We start from the raw sequence: 24946 nt of genomic DNA on the forward strand, positions 1-24946 counted from the left end.
CCAGTTCAGCAGGCATTCCCCAGCCCCTCCCTCACAAGAAGTGGGACTTCCTATCTTCCCCCACAAGCCCCTGTCTCCACTGGGCTGTCAGGGCTGTTTTCCTTGAGAGAAGTGCCTACCCCACTCAGTGGGACAACCAGGATGCGTGTTCCATTCTCTCTCTTGGATCTCACCCAGATTAAAGAGAAACTGGGGAGATACTCGGAAGACCCCACTAGGTTCACTGAGGGTTTTAGGGACATATCCCTACAATTTGAACTTTCTTGGAAGGATCTGCATATTCTTTTCTCTGTGTGTTGTACCGTTGAGGAGAAGGAGAATTTGGGAACATGCCCAAAAGTTTGGGGATCATATGGCTAGCAATAATCCCATAAAATATCCCCCAGGAACAGCTGCTGTTCCCGCGAGTGACCCCAGATGGGACTATCAAAAGAGTGAGGACAGGAAAAGAGAGACTTTATGGTAATTTGCCTGTTAGAAGGCCTAAAAACTGCATTTCAAAAACAAGTAAATTTTCAAAAAATTAGGGGAATTACTCAGGGAGAAAAGGAAAACCCAGCCCTTTTTCAAACCCGGCTAGTAGAAGCTATTAAAAAGCATACAAATTTGGATCCTGACTCTACAGAAGGGGCAGCAATCGCTAGCATGTATTTTATTAATCAGTCTGCCCCAGATATTCAGAGGAAACTGCAGAAATTGGCAATGGGACCCCAAACACCTCAGGCCCAGTTACTGGAGATGGCCTTCGGAGTCTTTGACAACAGAGACCTCATTGCAGCAGAGGAAAGAGAACGAAGGAGAAGGGCCAGGGCCAGGGAGCATGCTCAATTCTTGGCTGCTGTCTTGGCCAGGAAAAGACCCAGGGAGCACCCCTCCAGGGCACCCCCTTGGAGGAAGGCTGGCTGCTTAGGCAGTGGGGAAACCTGCTTTCATTGCCACAAGAAGGGTCACTGGTCCAAGGAGTGCCCCTCCAGGGCGCCCCCTCCAGAGGGAGCCCCAGGAACCAACGCCTGTGGAACCGTGCCCATGTGACCAGAAGGGACATTGGAGGAAGGATTGTCCCCAAGGTTGGAAAAGTGGTGGAGCTGCCCCTCCCCCAGTACCCTGTCCTCCAGTCTTCTCAAGACTTGGAACGACAGGAAAACCTGGGGGCTGGTAGTGCTCCCACTTTCTCTACCTCTCTCGTCAAGGCCTGGGCAAAAACGAAGGCTGAAGGTAAGGTTACCCACTTTAACATGGCTAAATTCTCTGCTTTAACCAGTCACTCTGGCTCTACCCATCCCTTGACCCCTCTGGTCATAGGCATTGAAGGGGAAACTAAGGAATGTCTCCAGACATATCCCCTCCCCAGCCTGCTTGAGAATCTGTTGTTTAAACACTCCTTCCTTATGCCCTCCTCTGACCCTGCCCCCTTGTTGGGAAGGGACCTGATGGTGAAATTGTGGAGCCAATTTTCTCTAGTTAAACGTCCCATCTCCCTTTTGCTGATGTTCACTATATCTTCCCGGGTTTGCTTGAGAGCATGGGAGACGGTCAGGCCAAATATTTGGGACCCTGGAATTCCAGAGAGAGCTACTTCTGCCACTCCAGCCATTGTTAGTCTTGCAGACGCTAAAGTGCTCCCCCATCTCAGCCAGCATCTGATTAAGCCTGAGACCTGGGAAGGACTACAACCTTTAATTGAAAAATTCCTTAAGTGTTCCAAGCAACACTGCAAGCCTTCCCACAAAAAAGCCTAATGGAGAATACTCACAAGTTATTTTTGCTTTTGAATGTACTTTTCCTGGGGAATCAAGTCCATATCAGCTAACATGGACAGTCTTGCCCCAAACCTTTCGAGATAACCCTCATTTATTTGGCCAGGCTTTGGGAAGGGATTTAAGGCACCTGAAACTAGCAGGCAGTAGCTTAATTCAGTATGTGCATGATATTCTTATTTGTAGCCCCACACAGGCAGGTTCTTTGGCTGCTGACACAGAAGCCCTTAATTTCTTAGGCATTCGAGGCTATAGGGTCTCTTGGAACAAAGTCCAGATAGCATGCCAGTCCGTAAGGTATCTGGGCCATGAACTCACACCCACCTCTCTCTCCTTAACCTCTGAGAGAAAAAGGACAATCCTGTCTATCCCTGTTCCAGCTACTAAGAAACAAGTTCAAGTGTTTTTAGAAATGACTGGATTTTGTAGACAATGGATTCCTAATTTTGATTTTATTGCTAAGCACCTTTATGATCCTACTCAGGGCATTGACTCGGACCAGACTAAAGTTTTTGAGACTCTGAAAACTAATTTGGCCACCACCCCATCACTAGACCTACCCAATCTGGAAAAACCTTTCATTCTATATGTTGATGAAAGGAGAGGACAGGCTTTGGGAGTCTTAACCCATTCCTTAGGACCTGACCCCAGGCCAGTTGACGTTTTTATTTACTCAAAATATGCTTTCCATATTCTACATACTCATGGAGCAATCTGGAAAGAAAGGGGATATCTGACAGAAAAAAGCTCCCCTATCAAACATGCCCTTCTATATTTTGGCCTTGCCACAGTCATCTTTAATTCTCTTCAGAGAAATTATCTTCTATGCCAGGGAAATTGTCTTTTCTTTATACTCCTTTTGTACCTGCTTGGTGTGTGTTTGCCTAACCTCCTTGCCAGGTTTGTCTTTTCTAGAGTGCAAGCCATGAACTTCCAGATGACAGCCCATGCTGTACACCAACCTCTGTATGAATCCAAGGTCTCCAGCCCACTGGACCTGGCACCACCCAGATTCTGAAGTCTGACCCCTTGAACAGGACCCATTGAGGCAGGGACAGCTCTATGCCCCTTGCCAGCAGGAAGAAGTTTCAGAAACTGAGACCTTCGTCCCTTACCCCAAAAGAATTTGGGTTCAATCTGTTTGAGGGGAATGATGAGGTTCAGACTCTGGGAGCCTCCTTGAGCTCCCCTTGAATCTTCCCACTTAATCTGGCCTTTCTTACTCAAATCTAGTCTTCCCATTTGTTCCGGCAGTCTCAGGAGGCCCATGGGCTTTTCATTATCATTTCAGGTCTCTGTTGCACTCCCCACCCTTGATCCCATCAAAACCCCATTCCCATAATGCCCCTATCAAGATCTCTGGATTGCCCCACCTGTTTCCCACCCAAACCCTCCATTGTCTATCTCCTGATAGCCTCCAGGTGTTTCCAGTCTTTGACCCTCCATGGACTTCTCAACAAGACCCTTCCTAAATCCCTCCTCCCATCACCCTGGACTACCAGACCACCTCCCCAGATCCCTCCTATACTCTTTTCTGTATTTTAAGTTTCACATCACCTCCGTGAAGGTGCTCAGATTCAATCCAGCTCAGACTCTTGTCTAGCTGGGATTCTACCTGGCCCGCTTCTGAATACAAGCGTTACAAATGCTTAGGCTCCTTAAGAGGCAACCCAAGATGGCGAATTTTTAATAAACTTTGTTTTCTTTGGCTTTAAAAAAGAAAAAAATTAAAAACAAAAAAACGCTTCGTGTACAACCAGACAAAAACAGTTGCACACTTCAGTCTCTACCAAATGCAATCAATACACCTTGCTCTTTACATATTGTTCATAAGATGTAACATTTAAAGTTATATGTCTTTTTTTGTCTTTTTTTTGTGTCAATCACTGATCAATAATTGACAATCTATGTAGTTTGTCACTTTCCATCCACATATGGCTTGGCCTGAATATTTTTTTACCCCATTGTTGCCTCCCACATTTTGTCTTAGACCTTCTACAGATCTGAAAATTTCTTGAGTAGCTTGTTTCCCTGAGACTCCCAAAGAGTTTTTGGACAATCCATTGAATTTTAGTTGTAGATGTTAACTTGATGTAGTCCCTGGTGGCTTGAGTATGTTTTTACATTTTGTAGTTAATTATGTAAATCTTGAAATTTAAGGAGTTTTATTTTTATTTCTTCGCCCCAAACTGTAATTTATTTTGCTTCTGATTATATCCGGCATTGCCTCCACACATTCCTGGAGTCCCTTCCACAGCATACCAGAAATAATGATAGCTAACATTTAGTATTTTAAACTTTTCAAAGTGTTTCATATGTTGTGTTACTTTACACTCACAACATCATGAGAAGTGGGTGCTATTATTATCCCAAATTTATAATAAAAACAAGACTGACAAATATTAAATTTCCCAGGGTCATACAGGTAATAAGTATGCAGTATTCCTGAATTCAAATTCAATGTTATAACTTTTTGCCACCTAGCTACTTAAAGGAAGGTCAGACAGCATTTTGTTTGGATACTTCGGGTAACAGAGAACTCATGTCAAAGGCTACCAATTCTGTTGTTAGGTGTCAATTCTTATAAAGTTCTTCCTTATATTTAATCTTCAAGTTTTGATTCTAGTTGCCCTCTTTGGTATAATACAGAACTCTGCTCACTGTTCCTAATGAAACCCTTCAAATATTTGAAAATTATTATCATGACTCCTTTTAGAAGCATCCATGGTATGGTGGATTTGGAATCTGAGGCTATGGGTATAATAAACTCTTGCTGTTCTAAATACTTAGTGAATTTTGGTAAGTGATAGAACCACTCTGAGTCTCAATTCACACTTTGAAAAACTAGGGGTCTTTGGAAAACTTAAGGATTTAATAGTCTTAGGATCCATTCCAGTTCTAATTATTATTATCATAATTATATCGTTTCCTTCAACTTCATCATAGTAGATGCTTGCCAGATCCAAATGCCTTATTCTAGTTTGTCAGAGTATCTAAAAAAAATAGCACTAAAATTGAACAAAATTTTCTAAATATAGTTTGACCATCAAGTCACACTCTTATTCCCCTTGTTCCAGACACGATACTGTTCTTAAGGTCTAAAATTCTGTTATCCTTCTTAGCTGTCAAATGTATTTTTGGCTCAGATTAAGCTTTTGGATAAGTTAAAATACCACAAATCTTTATATTAAGAGAGGTTTTTTTATTCATTTTGTTTTTATACTGCCTAGATTTCCCTGGGCTTTATGCTATCCCCTTCCAGAGAGCCATCCTTCATAACAAAGAACTTTTTAAAAGAAAAGAAAAAGAAGGCAGAGAAAGAAATGTTCAGTAAAACAAATTAATACATTAGGGAAAAAAAGTCTGACATTTGAGGTCATGTTCCAAACAAATCAACTTTTACCTCCCTAAAAGCATTAAAAAGGAGAAGAATATCTTCCCATCACTTCTTTGGAGCTGGTACTTTTACTCTGTCTGATTTTGAAACATTGTTTTCCATTGTTTTGTAGTTAATCTTTCCATTTACATTGCTATGGTCATTGTATATTTTTCCCAGCTCTGTTCATTTTGTATCAGTTCATCTTGTCTTTCCATGTGTCTCTGTATTCATCATATTCGCCATTTTGTGAATAAACTATTGCATTCATGAATGACAATCCTCAATTTACTGACATCTATTATTTACCCAAATCCTTGCTACCACAAAACATGCTGCTGTAAATATTTTGGTACATAAGAGGCCTTTCTTGAACTCTTTGGAGAATTTACCTAGTGGTGATATCTCTGGATAAAAGGGTATGGACATTTTAGTCATTTCATTTACATAATATAAAGTTGCTTTCTAAAAGGGATGACTAAAGTACATCTCCACCAACAGTACAGTGGTGTGGCTAGCATTCTACAGTCCCCTCAATAACAATCCCTAAACTCCTTACATGAAACGCTAGCAAATAAGAACTCTCCTATCCCATTACCAATACATCGAAATTTTTAGTATAAAGGCAAGACATTCCAAGCAAGTATCAATGTCAATTTTCATCTATTTGGTTTTAGTTCAACAATGCTATATAAATAAAGCTAATTTTGAATCTTGGTTCCCACAACTAGTGTGGTTTTGTATCAGTTGCAAATCTGATGACCAACATCCTTGAGAAAAACTGCAAGTCTTTTCAAGCTTGCCCTGACTCCTTCCCATTTCTAAATCCCATTTTTACCATTCACTGCATTCTTACAGAAAATTATATCTTCCTGAACTCAATATTCAAAATAATTAGGGACACATGAATATGCTATTAAAGCATCGTATGACACATTTGAAAATCAGTTGTAAATTATTTTCAGCCTACATTAATTTTTATTATTAGCTTCCCTCCTTTCCACTGGCATCCCCCAAAAAAACATGAATGCTACAGAATCTCCATCTGTTCTGGTCATCCAAAACTTTTATTTGTATATGACTATGAACATCTTATTAATATATATTTTTATTCATTGTTTGTACTCTCCCTGAAAGTTCCCTACCTCCTTTTTTAGTAAATTCCACATTGAGAAGAACAGTTCCTATATAATTCTCTTTAAACCCTCCCCAGCAAGAATTCAAACAGGATCTTAATGATTTTTTTTTTAATCTCTATATGTCTGTTCTCTTCTCAGGGCTCCACTGTAAGCTTTAATAATCTATGATTCTATAGCACTGAAGATAAAAGATGAAGACTGAAAGACATGAGTCATCTTAGAAACTACAGGTAATAAAATTCTGTCCACTGAATATGCATTCTTCAATCAAATAAGTCACTTAAAAGAAGTATTAATTGTTTATTGTTTGTCTAGCTCTCTGTTAATGTATTTTTTGTTTAATTTGAAGATCTTTCTCATCTATTAATAGGCCCACATCACCTGCTTAAATCACATGGAACCCTAAGTCACATGTGGAGGGAGGAGCATGCTGAATGGGTGGAACAGGTAAGGGTGGAGCTGGAACAAAGCTCAGAGGAAGTGGGTCAGACTAGTCAATTCTGCGACAGAGAGATAAAGCAAGCACCTACCTGCTTGCGGGTGTTCATTTCTGGGAAGGCCTAATAATGTGTATGGACTTCTTGGTTACTATGATGGATTTGACTTTCTGGTGTTGGGATTTGGCTTTCTGATGTCTGAATAAATGATTTTCTTCTGCCTTCTATATGAAGAGTCTGTTATACTTTGACATTCAGAACTACTCTGGCATATTCATAGTCACCATCAGTGCTGTGAATATTGCCTTAAGTCCTAGAAGGTATGGGAAATTCAAAAGTAGTCAGTAGCATGGTACCTGAACTCAAGAGCATATAGACAAAAAAAAAAAGCTTTATAAGAAAACTTGATAAGACAAAAAAATAGGCCACATTTTTAAAAAAATCAAAGCAATTCAAAGCAAACTTGTGTGGTGCTGACTTTAAGTCCTATAGTAATTTAAAAGAAAGCAACCAGATCACTGCACTAGATTAGGAAAGATGGCAAAAGATAAATGCTTAATGATGGAGGGGTTGAGGGAAGTTAGACATATTCAAATACTACAGGCAAAACTGTGAATTGAACTAACTCTTCTCAAAAATAGTAACTATACCATTTAGTATATGTTTTAGTAAACATACAGAATCTCTGCTTAAGTAATAGCACTTCTAGGCAGATACTAAACCTCAAAGAGAAGAAGGTTGGAAAGGTCTCATATGTATGAAAAATGTTTGAGAGAAAATATTTTTAGTAGCAAAGACCTGGAAGGAAAATCAGTGTCCAAACACAGCAGAGGCCAAATGAAACTTCAGTTGCTGTATCTTCAGTAAACACAAGAACACCAACAACCAGTATAAGAATTCCCTATTCAACAAAAATTTTCAGTAAAGCTGATAAAATGTCTGGCACAAATCCAGTTTAGATCAACTTCTTATACCATATTCTACAATAAATTCCAAATTGATATGTGACCTAAATAGGAATGGTCACATCACAATAAAATTAGAGAGTGAAAGAAGGTACCTTGCACAGCTGTGTATGAGGAGGGAGGGTTCTTAAATAACAGATTCGTATGATAGAACATAAAATGTAGAACTTAACGTATAAAATATAAAGTGTTTTGAATTAACAAAATCAACGTGGTTAGAATTAAAAGGGCTAACTTCAGGAGGGAGGGGTGAAACTGGGTACTTCTGTTTGGTGTCCCCAACTTCTTCTTTCCTATCTCAAAACATGCTTCAAAGTCTCCTTTTCATTTATCGTTTAACCAGATAAAGTGGCATCTGCATGTGGTCTAAGAAACACAGAACAAGGTTCTGTTTTGTTTTGTTTTGTTCTTAAGTATATGCCAAGATTAGGATTAATGACTAGAAAACTGAGAAGAGAATAGTGGAAACTTCTACGGAAGCTGAAGAGAGTTTATAAACCTGAACTTGAAAGAATTCCAAGAACATAGTCCAAGATGAATCCAAGTACAGAACTGGAGGAGATATCCTTTTACTTAATGACCATGTAGGAATGGGATGACAGGGAGACAGATTACGGATTCTATGAGTTTAAGAAAGCCCTTATATGGAAGCAATTAAGCTTGGAAAACAATAACCAAAAAAGCAATTTTTAATAAGACTTTCTTTGCTCTGAATGTAGCTGAACTTTTATCAGCTTTCTTTACTTTCAAGTAGGCCATACCCTGAATTCTTTTCATGTTTGGAGTAAAGTATCTTCTGTGTGCTTAAGAAAATTCACCTCAAATTGTTTCATTATCAACACTTTCCTATACCCTGAGATCATAGTCCTCAAAATGAAAGTCTTCAAAGACTTTTGGTCACTGTAGCAAAATTACAGCCAAGAAAGGTCAACTGAGATTATCATGTTTCTATATGATATAAACATTCCTTCTGGCCATTGTATGACCAAAGTGTTATGACCAGTGTCCTCTGAGGCATTTTCCAGACTCCTGGGTAGGTTAATACTCTTGGATGAAGAAGAAAGAAAGCTACAAGTATTTTCTTCTCAGCCATCAGGAGCATGCAAAAAAAATCATACAAATTAAAGATAAGGATAGCAACCCCATACCTTAGAGGACTGCAAGGGACAGAATCTAGCTTGAATGAGGGATAGGAGAGGGATAGGAGGATGGGTGCTCCCTTATTCCTTCACGTATGTCTATGTCTTTCATGACCAAGTAGAAACGAGGTGAACCTGACCTTCAAGGTCATCATAAAAAACTTCTTTCGGCATTCTTTACCTCATCTGTTAAATGAGAGGGTTTAGATAATTTGTCTAAAGCCATACAAGTACCATGTAACAAAGGTTATATGAGAACCCAAATATTACCTTCCTAAACTCAAAGGAGGAAATGTAAGCTTATTAAACATAATTCTCTTTGGACTATAAAAAAGTCCCAAGAATGTACTGCATCAAGTAGATGTCTGTATGATATAACTCCTAGAATCCTTGGTTCCTCCAAAGCTCAGCTGGTGTACCATCTGTACAAAAAGCTTATTTCTGACTTCCTCAGGTTGCCTATGCCTTTCCCTCTAAGATTACTTTCTATCCTCTCTGAGTATATCTTATACCTGTTTAAGAATATGTTAGTCTCCTCTCCCCACCCCCAATTAGAATGTGAAGGCAGGGACTGCTTTTTCTTTTTCTTTGTATTCCCAGTAATAAGGACAGTGATTTGGCACACGACAAGTATTTAATAAATTTTCTTGATTGCTTAGCACCTTCATTTAACACTTGAATTGCTTTGCAAAAATTATATATTTATTAATATGTGCTCTTGCTATTTCCTGCTTAAGAGAATGTAAGGTACTAGATCTGGGGAACAGATTAACTTAAAGCAAGTAATGATACATTCAATTCCAATGCAATGCATACTGCTCATTCTAACACAAATTTAAAATAGTTTAAACAAAATACCTAGTCTAGTAGGAGTGTGTGGGTGAGGGAACTAATCTATTAGTAATAGAAATCCTTACTCAGATACATCACCGTTTGAGAGGTTATTTGAATAGGAACTGGAGGCAGAACTCTGAGTAAGAGGTGGGATACATTCTTTTGCTAGGAAAAATTCATGTGCAAGAAACATTATACTCTAACTTGAGGCATCTCAAAGCCAGACATCAAATTCATCATCCTTCAAGCAATTGTAATACTCCATTTATCAGCATTTAAGAGGTCCCTGGTTAGACCAGGGTTTAAATATGGAAAAAATTAAGAATTGAAGCTTTTACTTCAAAACTTTGATGTGTCCAGAAAACTTGAGTTTTTTCCATCATTTATAATTTCTTTTGACAGTTGTTTAGTAGCAATAAACAGTGCCAGACAGGGTTCTGAATTTTTAATAGGCTGTTCCACATCAAAAGAGGAACAAAATGACATTGGTGTAAAGCTAGTGAAAATTTGGTGGCCCAAAGCGATGAAGAGGCAGAACAGTGACTTACTTGTGGTATGACATCAGTTGAAATACCATTGCCATGATTTCAGGAAACTAAAATTTTTAAGGGAGTATGATGTGTTAATCATCATAAAACAGACATATTTCAAGGTACCATGGGATATAGATGGGTCACTGGCTATGGCGCACAGATAAGAATGGGGTTTCTAAGCAAAGCTGGTGGTCTGATTTAGAGAATTGTCCAGAACTGTCCCTTCCACTGCCCCACCACAATTCATTAAATTCCCACAGTGGGCTCTCTTAGGGAAGTAGGCATTAAAGGTCTTTATCAAAATGCAATACTTCCTCTGAGAAGGAAATTAAGGCGTTGTAGATCACCAACGTTAAAGTATTGTCAGTCACCAATAGTTTAGCAGCAACTTGTTTATTGGATTATCCCTCACAGAGGAGAAGTTTTACAAATATTATCTTATTCAAGCCTCATGATAATCCTGGGAAGTAGATACTATTATCATCCTCATTTTATAATTCAGAAAACTGAAGTACAGGATAAGTTGATTATTATGCTTATAGTTATACAGATTATACAGATAGTGTTTGGGGCCAAATTTGAACTCAAGTCTTCACCATCGCAGGCCTAGTGCTATCCCCACTATAGCACCCAGTCCTCATAGATAATGAAACCCTACGATAACTTAACATTGAATGTTTTGATGGGTACACTGAAAAGTCACGAGCAGTATGAAGTCTCTAGGCATTTGAGGTTACAAAGAGGGGAGGGGAGAGAAACACTGCAGTGGAAAAGAGAGAGAATTTGGTGGGAGGAACTTCCCAAACATCCAGCTCAGAATTTTGCCTGTAGCTAGGTCTGACAGTAAGTAGCATCCACAGGTTGGATGTGCTCTTTGGAAAGGATTGAATTAGGTAGTAACCTCTACCATATTTTTTAAACTGTAATATCCTATGAAGTAGCTATAAGTTATGATGACAAGAGTAGTCCAATTTACAATCTTGAGCCTCAAGGGAAATCAGGCTCCCAGCATGCACAGAGGAGCAATCCCTGCTCTATAACATATCCCTTAAGGAGTCAATCAGGTCCTAGTGTAGGGCTAGAAGCTAGAGAACAAAGAGACATACCAGGTTACACTTCTAGGATCTTTTCAGTTACTAGCATCTTTGCTAAATAAATTATTTAAAATGATAACACTGTGTAGCACCCAAATACACTTGAAGATCCACTTTTGCCTTAACTTATCAAAATAGGTGAAACCAAAGAAGTAGTTCATTTCTATCATTCTAAAATTCCATAGAGATCTATCAGGGAAAACTGAGTCATAGGGTTTCACAGCAAGATTCTCAGGGTCACATTTACCCTGTGTTAGAAATGAGCAAAAGATGTTATAACTGCCTAATGGTGACCAGAGTAAGAAAATCTGTTGACCCCAAGCCAAGGCCAAGGGAGGAGATGTCCATGCCACAAAACCCGTTATAGCACTTGGCAATTTGTTGGGCTTTCTCAGTGGAGACGAAGAGCAGGGATCAGATCTGGAGACTGACTTACTACCATTCCTTGGCTAGCTTTTCTTCCAAAGAGCCAAGACATATTGACAATGCAGGATGGAGCCTAGCTGCTGCTGAAAGAGGGCATGTTATTTTGAAAATTAGGCTATTTCAGCCTCTTGAGCCATCAATCTGGTACCTTTTATCAATATGAGAATAGCTTGGAGATATGTGTTCTAACTTCCTTTGGAATAATTAACTCAACCACTTAAAACAGACTCTAGAGAAATTTAGTCTGCAGCATCTAGACTCCAGAACGTTAAAGGAAATCCAATTCCCCAGGTCCAGAGGACAAGGAAGTCACCCAGCCTAAGAATTTGCTTTTCCCTCTTAAAATTCTGAAAAGATTCAGGTTCTTGAGAGTTTACGTGTTTGTGTTTTCATTTAACTTTCTGGAGGGACACAGAAGAAGGGATCAGACAGGCACATGGAAATAAACAGGATATTTTTGTTATTATTCCATTAGAGGAAATGCATTTTTTTAAAAAATCAAATTATAAATAATTTGTTATTAAAAAGTTTAGATATGATCATTTTAATTTTTGTCTATTTTAATGTTAGTTTTTGAGTAGCTGCTAAGATATTTTTATTCAAATTTTTTTTCTTGAGAGATGAATGCTTCTTCTTTAGACACACTTTGCCAAGATGACTTGTCTTTTAAAAGTCAAAAATATGAAATTCATGGCTCTATCCCTTATGATCTTGCTTAGTATTTTGTAAAATGCTATTTAACTAACTTTCTATCACAGCACCAAGATATGATGCCTCTCTACTTGTCTTCATATCAAGCAAGGGCTAAGAATCTACATAAAGCAAAAACTGAAAAAAATATATTCAATTGCTGTATAGGTAACATAACAATCAGTAACTGAAATTTTAGAACAAAAAATTAGAGAGTACTCTGGAGATAAGATAGACATCCAATCCAACATAAAATAGGTTTCAGGGGGTTTTGACTCCCTTACACTTTCCAGTCAACCATATATTTGCATTAAAAGTGCCAAAGAAGAAAGCCAATCCATAATAAAGATTTCTAAAACATTATAGGGCCATATCTTGGCACCGAGATTTGGAGAAAGTTGTTTAGTGGAAGTATAAGAAATGTCTCTGTTAGCCTGAGCTCTGAAAAACCATCCATCTGAGGAGAAGGACATGATGCATAATTCAATTTGAAGCTATGAAGCTTCCTGGAGCATGTCACTGGCCAGAGATAAGTGTCTAATCTAAATATATCTTACTTAAGGTCTCTGAGCAAGTTAAAAGCCAAGAGATCCACCAAAGGGTACAGATTCAGAAATAAAAGTTAGAAAAAAGAAAGTTAGCCTGGGAAGAGATATCATCTGGGAGCATCGTGGTATGCTAAGTTCAAGGTACATAACCACAGACCTGCCTTTATGGACCCTAGCTGCTACAGAAATGGTAGTTCCCAATAACAACTATCAGACGAGCAACTACAGCAACTGTTAGAGAAGGAAATTGTACCACACCAGGTCATGACAGTGATTAGCAATTTGACTAGAAACTAGGACCATATGTCTAATAAAAGCATTAATATAGGGTTCTAAAGTTTGCAAAACCCTCTTCAAATATTATCTCATTTGAGCTACAACACCCTTGGGAGGTTGGGGCTATTGTTATCCCCTTTTTATATAGGAAGAACCTGAGAGATACAGAGTTCAATGACTTGAGTAGGATCAGACAGTCAGTAGGTGTGTGAGGAAGGATTTGAACTCAGGTCTTCCTATCTTTAGGTCTAACTCTCTATTCATTATGCCACTGCTTGCCAGTCTAGAGGTAAAAGGGATCGTATAGTCCAATTTCCTCATTTTACAGAGGGAGAAACTAATACCCAGAGAGTAAAGGTTCACCCTAACTAATCAGGATAAGAAAATTATGAGTGAACATCTGTTTCCAGGACAGAAAAGAGAGACAAGTGCAAGATTCTGAAAGTCTTATTTCCAGGGTCTGAAATCTTTGGAGATTATGTAGGAAATGACTTTTGTTCATATAAGGAGCTAAGAGGCAAGAATGGTGCTTCCTTGCTTCCTCGGTGGTAAGTAAAGTAAGTTCCTTACAGGCAAGCATCCCAAAAGAGCATCTTATGGGAAATGGACTTGGGGAAAGTGAGAGACCATAGCAAGAGTACGCCACTAATTAGCCTAGGACTCTCATACACAGAGCTGTAGGATGGGAAAACAGATTCTAAGAAGAATGAGAGTCAACACCCACCAGTTTTGCCAAATTGAACCCACAAATCTACAAACTAAGACCTTAGAATATTATCTAGCATCCAGTCCTTGACTGATTCCTCTAACTTCAAGAATATGATTCATAAGACGGTAAGCAAAGAAAAACAATGGAGTAAGATAGAGTTACCTGGTGACTGAATATTGTCTTAAAGAAGATTTAGGAAGGTTTGGAATGCCAAAGCCAAATACAGGGAACACATAAGACACATAAGCCAACAAAGGAAGTCAGCTTTATTGAAGGAACCACTCACAAAATAAAGGGGATGGTCAGGGAAATGAACGTAGGTAGTCTACTGGAGTCTCAGACGGAGTAAGGAGACTCACTATGACTCCAGAGTGAATGGGGCATCCTCTGCCAAACCAATCAACTCCAAAGGTTTTTGTTTTGTTTTGCTTTGAAACAAGGTTCTTATCTGGGTTTTTCAGGACCAGATATTAGCAGAAGGAAAGAGGAGTTTGTACTTAAGGATTGGTGCTGATTCACAATAGTAGGGGTAAGGTGGGGATAGGAGGGAAGAATTCTGGAAAACTGCCAGCTAATTTCCACAAACTTCAATCTGTGGAAAAGGGGCTTTGGTGTATATTACTGTTAATCTTCCTATGACAGAATAACTCGACTTACCTGACATGGATTTTTGAGCTTACCAGGAATTTATTTTAGCTGGTAAGGAAGTCTGCTAGGGTCATTACAGATGCAGATAGCTAAACCTTTTAATTTCTAACTTCATTATTTATTTCTGATGCCTGGAATGTTTCCCAGTAGAGTTTACCTGGATGTGTACCTATATCAATGCACATATTTTTCTCATTTCAAGGAGTAAAGTAAAAAAAATAAAATAAAAAGCTTGTCTATTCTCTTCTAGATAAAACTAGGATAGTAAGGGTTACAAGTTTGAAGCAAAGATGTACTGATTTGGAAAAAGTTGGGGATAGTAGGAAACCAGTCTTTGATCTTGGTAATTAAAGAGTAGGTTTAAAGAAATGATTGATGTGTGATATCATAGATCTTATCAGAGAGTAGGGGTTGGTAGAGTAATAAGGAATGGACCTGTGATTTCACTGTTATTGGGATTCCCAGGGGAAGAAACACTTCCAGCATCACCTTCTTTGCAAGTCCTACAGAGAGATACAGTGCACAGAGAAAGATTAAATGCCTTGACCAGAATCACAAGGCCAATGTGTGTCAGATGTGAGACTTGAACCAAGGTCTTCTTGGCTTCAACACCAGCTCTCTAGCCACTGTACTGCCTTTACACCAATTAAATTATTTCTGTTGCTATTTTTTTAAATCTAGTCAAGCTAGTTTATGTGTATCAACACAGAGCACCCTGCCACATTTCAACCATGTTAGTGACTGAATGGGATCAATCATGAAGCAAATTCACCCAAGTGCTCTGTGATCTGCCTGAATCAACCAGAAAATGATAAAAAAAAAAAAACAAACAACCCAACTATAGCTCCACTATAAGATAAAAGGTCTCTTTGCAAGCTACAGTAATTTAATAATTACATCAATCACCTTCTAATTTCTTACCAATAAATGAATCCATCCCCATATACATACAGTTAAATAAAGTAAATCCCTTCATTTGGCTATTGGAGATGATAACAATGCCTAATAAATTCTCATTAGTCAGTAGAGGAAAGAGTAATGTTAATTCACTTTAAAAAACTATCATGGATAACCTCCCAAAAAATACTGGGACCCTTGTCAATAAGGTAAGTCACTGACATAAATAGTGGGAGATTTGTCAGGAGGGTGAATCATGGAGGTCAAGATAAATTGAGATAAAATTTCATGAAAGGTCATGATACAAAAAGTTAGATCATTAAACATGTCTTTGTGTTAAGATGACTTGACTTTTCCCACCAAAAAAAAAAAAAGGAAACAAAATCAAATTGTCTCCTTAAACAGCATTCCTAAAGACACTCTTACAGAAGCCAAGATCACGAACTACTTCAGAAGCTTGAACACTCCTCTATGCTTAGTACAATGCCTGGACTATAGAAGAGGTTATATAAATGCTTACTCCTTTCCCTTCCTTTACCAATGGGACATCTAACTCATGCAATGGGCTTAGAATTTTCTGCTGTTTGGGGAATTATTTCCTTTTTCCCCACATTCTAAGTCTATGTTGCCTTCAACTAGGCTGTTGATTAGTCAGCCCCTCCCTCCCTTCTTTCTAGCTTGATGACTATAATACAGCCAAGGAATATACTTTAGAGATCTATTATGGGACAAGGACAAATCTATGATTTCACTCATTTCTTTATGCCTGGAACAAACATCATTCTCCCACAAGACACAGCAGGGAGCTAAGAGGTTATTTTAACTTAGCAGGCTATATTTAAAGTATGCTATGGTTTTAACTTTTGAGGTTTAATATTTTTAGACCTCAGTTTTAGTCCTCCCCTTTAGAGGGGTCAGCATGAGTAAAATATAATTCCGCTTGACTGATGGAGGTCTATACAACAAAGGTAAATTATTTCTCCCCAAAGTAAATAGAGAATATACCTATGACAAAACACCATTTTGTATTATAGGAACATTACATTTATAATATAGCATTTAAATTTGAGTACCTCCAGCTAGAATCTTCTCCTCCAGCTCTGCCATTTGCTTCCTGTATGCCCTTAAAGCAGCTTCTTTAAAGGAGGGACGAATCCTCTTGGGTTTTGGTACTTCTGGAGGCTTTTCAGGAACATTTTGGTTTTCATCTTCCCTTACTTCCATCTCAGTTGTTGTTCCATTTAAAGGTTCCAATCCCTCTTCACTCATCAGATCATCCACCTGCCCATCATACCCCTCATCTTGTGGTGTTTCATAAGGTGTTTCATATGAAGGGTGTTCATATTCCCGCACATTATCATCCATTTCAGGAATGCTAGTTCTGTTCTCTAGTTTAGCAAGAACTTGCTCCATCACTTCTACATAATCTGTTTCATGTTCAGCTACAGGTTCACTATAGTCTTCTTCATCCTCTGCTTTGTAGTAATATGGTTCAGTGTAGACATCAGAATCAAGAGTGGTACTTGACTCATTTGCAGTAGACTGGGATAAAGTTCTAAATCGCCCCATTATAGATGATCCACTGTCCTCATATCCACTCAGGCTCTGAGTGCTTTTGTTCCACACAACTTCCAAAGCTGATTTAGCTCGCTGAAGGGTAGACCCAAACTTTGGGAAGCTAAATGTCTTATCAGAAAGATCTATGCTCAATCTGCTATGCCAAGACTTAGGTGCAGCATCCTCTGAGGCATCACTTGGTAACTCACTTTGACTCCGATACAGCATTGGCAGTTGATTTTGATTTTGGTAAAGTTCATTAGAATTAGCTTCTGGATAAACATCATATGGACCAGCCCATTGGCCTTGTGTTTCGTTATCCAACCCTGGGCATGGGGAAGAATTATCATCTAAGGTAAAATCATAGCTCTCTGAGTCATCTGGAAGGTCACTGTGGCACTTTCCTACATCATCCAGATCTTTGTTGTCACCATCTAGTTGTGGGTCTGACAGGCTGTTAGTGTCATAGTCAAAACCTTCCTGTGTGGATGAATCAAGGCCCAAATCTGCACCTTGTTCTGACTGATTCCACTCTTTCCATGGTGAGAGATCATCTCGTAAAGAGAGCTGGGAATCACTGTAATTGCTTCTGTCTCCTGATACACACACTACTCCGTTACTGACACCGCTGTCCACTGTTTCAGTGTTCTCTATTTCATTGGGACCTTGGTCATTTTGAATATTCCTGTTAAAGTTCTGATCCTGGGAACTGCTATACCAGTGGGATGTGCCATCCTGTCTCCTCTGCCAAAGTTCTCTGTCTGAAGAAGATAAGAGAGAACTTCCATTTGTTCTGGTAAAAAATTGATTCTCCGAAAAATCCTCTGAATAAGATTGACATAGTTTGGAAAAATCAGATTCAGAACGGCTCAGTTTGGGTGTGAGAAAATCACTTTGTGAATGCCAGAGAGGAGTCATGTCAGCATAATAAGCCTTGGATTCCTTCTCCAAGTTTTCAGATTCGGGGAACTGTGCAGGTTGTTCATCATAGTCTAATTTATTGGAAAATTTGCTGCTGTCAGCAGTTTTATTCCTACTTCTAGTATTATGAGATTTTGCATTTGATTTTAGACCACTTACTTTGGTTTGAAATTCAGACTTTGATATCATAGCATAACTGTTTTTATTAAGATCAGAATCCAGATCTTTATCACTATCATCTGGTGACTGCCAACTGCTCCTTTTGATTTTGGGCTCCAGAGTAGAGAGCTTAATGTCCATACTCTCATAGGTTTGGGAGGTTGGCATTCCTCTGTCTTTTCTTTCTCTGATGTCATGAGTTAGAATATCCGTCGAGACCCCAATTCCTGTTCCTTTAAGTTTATAAGACTTTTTCAATATGAAATCCCTCTGTTGAGGTGTTTCAAAGTATACAAGTATGGGGCGAGGCTTCGCATTTGGACAGTCCCTTTGCTGCCCAATTCTTTGAGCAAATTCAATTTTTATAGCCTGAGGTGCATCTGAAAACCCCATCTTATCTATGAGGATCCGGTATACAACATTTTCAACATATTCAAATCTTTCTTCAGGCACATTTAAAAATCTTAGACTTGCTTTGCTTCCAGTATGACTTATTTGTTTAATATAATCATGAATGTCTCTGGTTTCCCTTCGAGACTGGACAAAGCCAGTCCGTAGCTGTTCTATTTCACTTTGGACAACCTCTACACTGCTCGAGATCTCATCGATGGAGTGTTTGAGAGCATTGACATGACCTCTTAATTCAGAAAGTTCTGTTTCAATCTGGCTTATTCCCTGAAGTTCCTTAAATATCATTTCCATAACATCATGGGTTTGGCTAATGCAGCCCGACGAACTAAACCCAGGTTCGAGGGTGTTTGTTTTCTGGGGACGGGCAGTTCTGTCTAATGATTTGCTTCGGAGTCCCCATGTTTTTTTCATTGTGCTCAACTCTGAATCTGAGGAGACGAATTCTTGGCTCTTTTTCCATTTCCTCAATTTGCGTAAGGCTCCTAGTTTCAGGCTATGTAACGTGCGCTCCCCATCCGAGCTTCCCTCGGAGGGAGCCAAGCTGCTCAGGCTCTTTCTATTGCGTCTTACTGGCATTGTGTATGAGGAGTGCTCCTTGATTTCAATGCTGCCCTTGATCTCACTTAATGATTCTGAGTAGGAGCTCTCAATAGATGATAGCTCCTGAACCAGATTCTCATTACTGGAGTTTGTCACAAGAATATTCTTTTGCAGTCCATTAGCAATCGCGACACGATAACTAAATGTCGGAGAGAGGGAATATTCTCTATTAACTTCGTCTTCTTCTGTGGACAAGTTGCGAGCAGATGAACACTTGGCAATTTTTTTAACAGTGCTTTTCAAAGTGCTAGAAAATTTAGGGGTTTTTGTCTGGCCAGACAGAGGAGTGGCTTGCTCTTTTTTGCTAGGGTAACTTTCTTTCTTTTTTGTAGTATTTCCCAATTTCTTTGTAAACATTCCTTTACAAAGCTTGTGGAGATAAGGTAAGATCAGGGTCTTAAAAAGGTCAGACACCATGGAGGGTAATCTACTTGTCCCTTTCTGTTTGAAAAAACTGAATGATAGACACAGATGGAAATTTGAAACTCCAAGCTAAGCATTACTGTGTTTTATCAATCCCTTGAAGGTAACTGAGATGTTAAGCACTACAAGTTTCTTGTCCTGGGATGAAGATGGGCAAAGCTCCATTCACAGAAGAAATTCAGTTATGATGGAAAGCCACGTTACTCTTTCTCTTCTTTCCATGGCTTGATGTAATGTCTAAAAGGGAAGGAATTTTGTTAAAATGAATGTTAAAAGTAAAAATTCATTCTACTCTCAATATTTAGGATTCCTAGAATCAAATTTAAACTTAAGATTTTTTTAAACTCTATAGCATGAAGGCCCTCTCTACTCTTACATGAATTTGCATATGTTTTGCATTTGTGCATTTCTATTTATATTGTTTCCCTTAGTAGAACATAAGCTCCTTGAGGGCAGGGATCATTTCTGGCCTTTGCATGCCCTTTACCTTACATAATGCCTGGCACATGGTAGGTACTAAATAAATGATTGTTGAATTGAGTACTGCAACAAATACCATTGAAGTACCCATACCACCCATATGTTGTCTAGATTAGTATAAAAATGGTTGTTTTGGTTGTTTTTTAAGAAAGTGATTGAATTCAAACAACCTTTTATTTAAAAAAAAAAGTTAAAATGAGTGCAATAACTGGTTAGCAATCATCCAATAACCAATTGGTTTTTTTACAAAGTAATTATTTTCTAATTATTAATAAAACTACTTAATCATTCCCTAAATCAGACTGTATAGAAGGACCCTGCTAATAAGTACCAATAGAATACTAATAAATGGAAATAATTTGGCCCAAGTGTGATGTAAATGACTACAGCTAACCTAGTATAATATTGTCATTTATCTCTATTTTTATTTATCATAACTGGACTCATAAAGAGTATGACTTTCTCAGGTTTTCTTTCCTTAAAACATTTTTAATTCTGAGTCAACTCACTTATTAAACACCTTTATTTATATAGGCACTATTTCCATGTACAGAGGGAAAATAGAAAGATAAATAAAGCATGCTCCATGAACATTATTATTTCACTGAATTAATCACAACAAATATCAAATTCATATTACGGTCCTGGCCTCGGAGAATTTACATTCTATTGGACCCAGGTAGTGTGGAATTGTAAGACCTTTCTATTAGTGTTAATCATTTACTATTCCATGATCTGGTTATTTATTTTCTTAAATTACCTGAACAAAATAAGGTTTGTGTTAACTAAGTATATCATCAAAAGGCAACATAATGTTGTGGAGAGGATACTGGAGTTAGAGTCTGGAAGATCTGGGTTCAAATCTCATCTCAGGCATTTACTAGATATGCAAGTTCAGGCAAGTCAATTAACTTCTTTGAGTCTGTTTCCTCAATTGTAAAATGAGGGAACTGGATTAATTTACTTTTGAGGTCCCTTAACAGGTTTAGATAAGCAATCTTTTTTTTTTTTAAATGGTCAAGTAGGTGCTAGCTTCTTTTTTTTCCCTTTATGTATTGGAATCTAGAAGGTATGAGGAAGAATTGCAGACTTCAGAACTCTGAGTCCTATCCAAGGCTCATCCTCATCAAAACAAACAATCCAACCCTAATAGTTTTCTCTCACTTGGAAAAATTCAAAAATTTACATGGAAACAATATCAATGTTTGGAGGAGGAATGCATAGGATTCAAAAGGAAGAGGGTGGAGGTTAAGAATAGTTTGCTTAGGAAAGAAGGCAAGCAATCAAAATAGTGTGGGATAAGCGTTAAGGAGAGAAAATAGGGTTCATTCACCCAGTGAGGTCAAAGTTTGGAGGACAGAAATCCTCAAAACAAGATGGAAAAGCAGTATGCTTCTTTGATTGAGGGGTGGGAAAGGAATGCTCGGAAGCCATGACAACAAGAAATATATTTCTCTCCTATTCACTCAGTCCCACTTCATACACACACATTTTCCCTTGACCTATTAGCTGATGCACTTAAAGTCCAGGAAATTATGGAACAGACCTCCCCTGACTTGTCCCTTCAGCCACTGGTAAAACTAAGGAATTAAGCAGCAATAAGTACAACTGATAGGAATCCCTGACTGAGAGATGCTTCCTATGTAATAGAAAGAAAGAACAAAGCCATATGAAAGCAAGATAATATAAACAAACACAAAGAAAAAAGGTATTCAGAGAGATGGTTGTTGTTCAGTCACGTCCAACTCTTTGTGACCTCATTTGGGGTTTTCTTGGCAAACATACTGGAATGATTTTCCATTTCCTTCTCTAGCTCATTTTACAGATGAAGACTGAGTTAAGTTACTTGTTGAGGGTCACACAGCTAGTAAGTATCTGAGACCAGATTTGAACTCAGGCCCTGCTGACTCTGGAGCTGGCATTCTATTCACTGTATCACTTACCTGCCTTCAGATAGAGGGGTATAACTCAAATTACTATGATGTAAAAAAAAAAGTCAACAATAGAACTAAAAAAATATTGCTCCTAAAATGCTTAAATTGCCATATCATCTGGGCTCAAACCTGTCTCTGTTGCTTAGTAGTTGTACGACTGAACAAGACACAATATATCCAAGCTTCAGTTTCCTCATCTTTAAAAGTAATTTTAAGTAACAGCCCATTTAAATAATTAGCATAATAATAAATAATTAGCATAACAATATTTATACTACCCTATGAGGTTATTGTAGGTTTAAATGAGATAATGTATATAAAGCAACCTGTAAATAGAATGTGAATTTGTCCATCCAGAAAATGTAGAAACCATTTTGGAATCTTAAATGTCCAATAGGAACTCTAATACCTGGAGTCTAATGTACCTTTACTTTCACATTTTATCCTGAATGATTTTTGAAAATGCTAAGATATTTTTTGGTGCCTTGGCCATCTAGCACCAAGTATATATGTTGGTCCCTAGACTATGTAATTTCATTTTCTTGGGACAGAAGCATAAATCAAAAGATCATAAAATTTAAATCTACAAGGAACCCTAGAGATCATCATATCTAACACCTTTTGTAGAAGGGGAACGTAAGGCCCATATAGGTTGTAAGTTGGAACATAAATTTAGAACAGAAAAGGATCTTAGACAAATATCTCATCCAAACTTCTCATTTTACAGAGGAGGGGACTAAGACCCAGAGAAGTTAAGTAGCCTGCTCAAAGTCCCATAAGTAAGTGCCAGAGCCTAGACTCCAGCTTAGGTCCTTGGATTCCAAATTCAATGCTCTTCTCACTGCTCCAACCTGACTAAAATAGACCCAAGCCTATAATTGTTATCCCTGGAACCTGTCACGGAAAACAGAAGAAGAAACTCCCAAACTGTTATCATTGGGGTATGTGCTTGACTGGATAAAATAATTTCCCAATTTCTTAAATATTTTAGCATGCATTTGGATTAAAGGACATTAAGAATGCATTAAAAAAACACATATGCAAGTGGTTTGAACACTGTAAAGTACCATATAAATTTAAATTGTTATTGCTATGGCTGGGGGTAGGGAGCCTTTCTGTGCATTTGTGTCTTGAACATCCTTGGAAATGTGCTATCATCTACTCTAATTGGTACTGAGACTTCTGAAAACACTAACTGAACTCATAAAATAACAGCTATATAGCACTTCAAGGTTTGCAAGGTACATTACAAATATCTCTTTTGATGCACACAGTGACCCGGCGAGGTAGGTGCTATTATTATCCCCACTTTACAAATGAGGAAACTGAGGTACACAGAGGACAAGTGACTTGCCCTAATAAACGCAGATACTAAGTGTCTGAAGCTGATTTTGAATTCAGGTCTTCCTGAATCCAGGCCCAGCTAGGAAGTTATCTGTAGAGTTTTAGTTAATGAATCTTTCTTTGAGTTAAACACATTGTCAGAAAGCCACTTGGGGACAAGGAAACCAAGCCTGGAAATCAAGGCTAGTTTGATCGCTAAGGACAACACTAAAGATGTGAAAAGCTCTGTTTTTAGTATGAAGCAGATTTTTAAAAGGTACAGAAAGCATAATAATGGATAATGGAAAGAATGCAAACTGATAACATTTTGACTTCACTTTCATTTTCCTGCCAAGGGATTTGGATTCAGGATAGTAAAAATAAATAAATAAACAGATAAATAGATAAATGAATGAATGAATGAATGAATGAATGAATGAATGAAATGACTGAAACCCCAAACAAATGAAGAGATGATAAAAAGAGGCTTTAGTTTTCTTCAATGAATATAATCTCCTTGTGGGCAAGGATAATCACGTCTTTATATTTTCAGCACTTAGCACTGCTTCAGATAAGCTTCATCCCAGAGTGCTGAAAGATCTAGCAGTGGTGATTACTGAGTAATGAAAATTGAAAAAAATAACCAATGGTCAATGATCACTGAAAAAATCTTTGAAAGAGTAAGGTACATTGTAAATTTGAAGAAAGACAAATGTTTTCCCAATTAAAAAAAAAATTAGGAAAAATCATAGAATCTTCCATACTTTCCAACTGTAGGTCCCTGGTAAACTTCTAGAATAGTTCATTAAAAGCACACAAGAGTAACGGAGAGCTCATTAACCAGCATGGATAGCCTAAAACTGGCCCATTAACTCATTTCTTTTTCAACAGTATGAAGAGAATTATAGATCAGAGAAATGTAATATGTTGGCACATTAAGTCTAATATTGATTGCTGTTTGAGGTATCCAAGACTTAATTTTTTTTTGTCTGAAGAAAGGCTAACTGACACCATTGAGACATTTAACAAAATCTTTCATCATATCTTTTGGAAAAGGCAGAGGGCCATGTGCAGTCCAATTAGGTAGATTTGAAGTGGATTAAAAGATGTGGAATCAAATAACCAAGCTATATATCTCTTCCACCACCATCTTTCTTTTGCCTTCAGTGTATGGATAGATTTCCCTCAGTTATACAGAATTAACAAATAAAAATATCATGAAACTTTATAACCTCGGAACTTGGAAATAGGATTGCTGCTAATTGCAGTTAAAATGACTACTGATGGACAACAGGCCCAGTACTCCTATATCTACATTTACTCCTTTACTGGCACGTTGGGGGGTTTGGCTCCATGGCAAAAACACCATGATAGAAGGAGGCTGTCAAAAATAAACAACTATAAAGAGTCTAATTGGTGGTGTGTTGGAAAAAATTCTAGATGTGGAGTCAGAGGAAATGAAATTACATGTTGGTTCTTGACATCTGACCTTGGGAAGGTTATGGAGTCAGTCAATCAGTATGCACTTACTTGAATACCTACTATGTGCTGGGCATCGTACCAAGTGATAAGGAAACAAAGGCAAAAGATAGTCTATCTGAAGGAGCACACAGCCTAATAGAGGAGGCTACATGAAAACAACTATATGTAAACAAGATATGTGTGTATGT

At 38.1% G+C, this 24946-nt stretch overlaps 1 protein-coding gene across 1 annotated transcript in view; it reads right to left on the minus strand.

Annotated features, from left to right (window-relative positions):
- Positions 1-24946, minus strand: part of UNC13C (unc-13 homolog C) — a 769865-nt gene that overhangs the window by 701039 nt on the left and 43880 nt on the right. Inside the window, exon 2 of the mRNA XM_072616138.1 lies at positions 16542-19776. Within this exon, the coding sequence (XP_072472239.1) occupies positions 16542-19533 (2992 nt within the window). The 5' untranslated portion in view covers positions 19534-19776. The remainder of the gene's footprint in view (positions 1-16541; positions 19777-24946) is intronic.

This window comes from Notamacropus eugenii, chromosome 1 (genome assembly GCF_028372415.1).
Source record: "Notamacropus eugenii isolate mMacEug1 chromosome 1, mMacEug1.pri_v2, whole genome shotgun sequence".
Lineage (NCBI taxonomy): Eukaryota > Metazoa > Chordata > Mammalia > Diprotodontia > Macropodidae > Notamacropus > Notamacropus eugenii.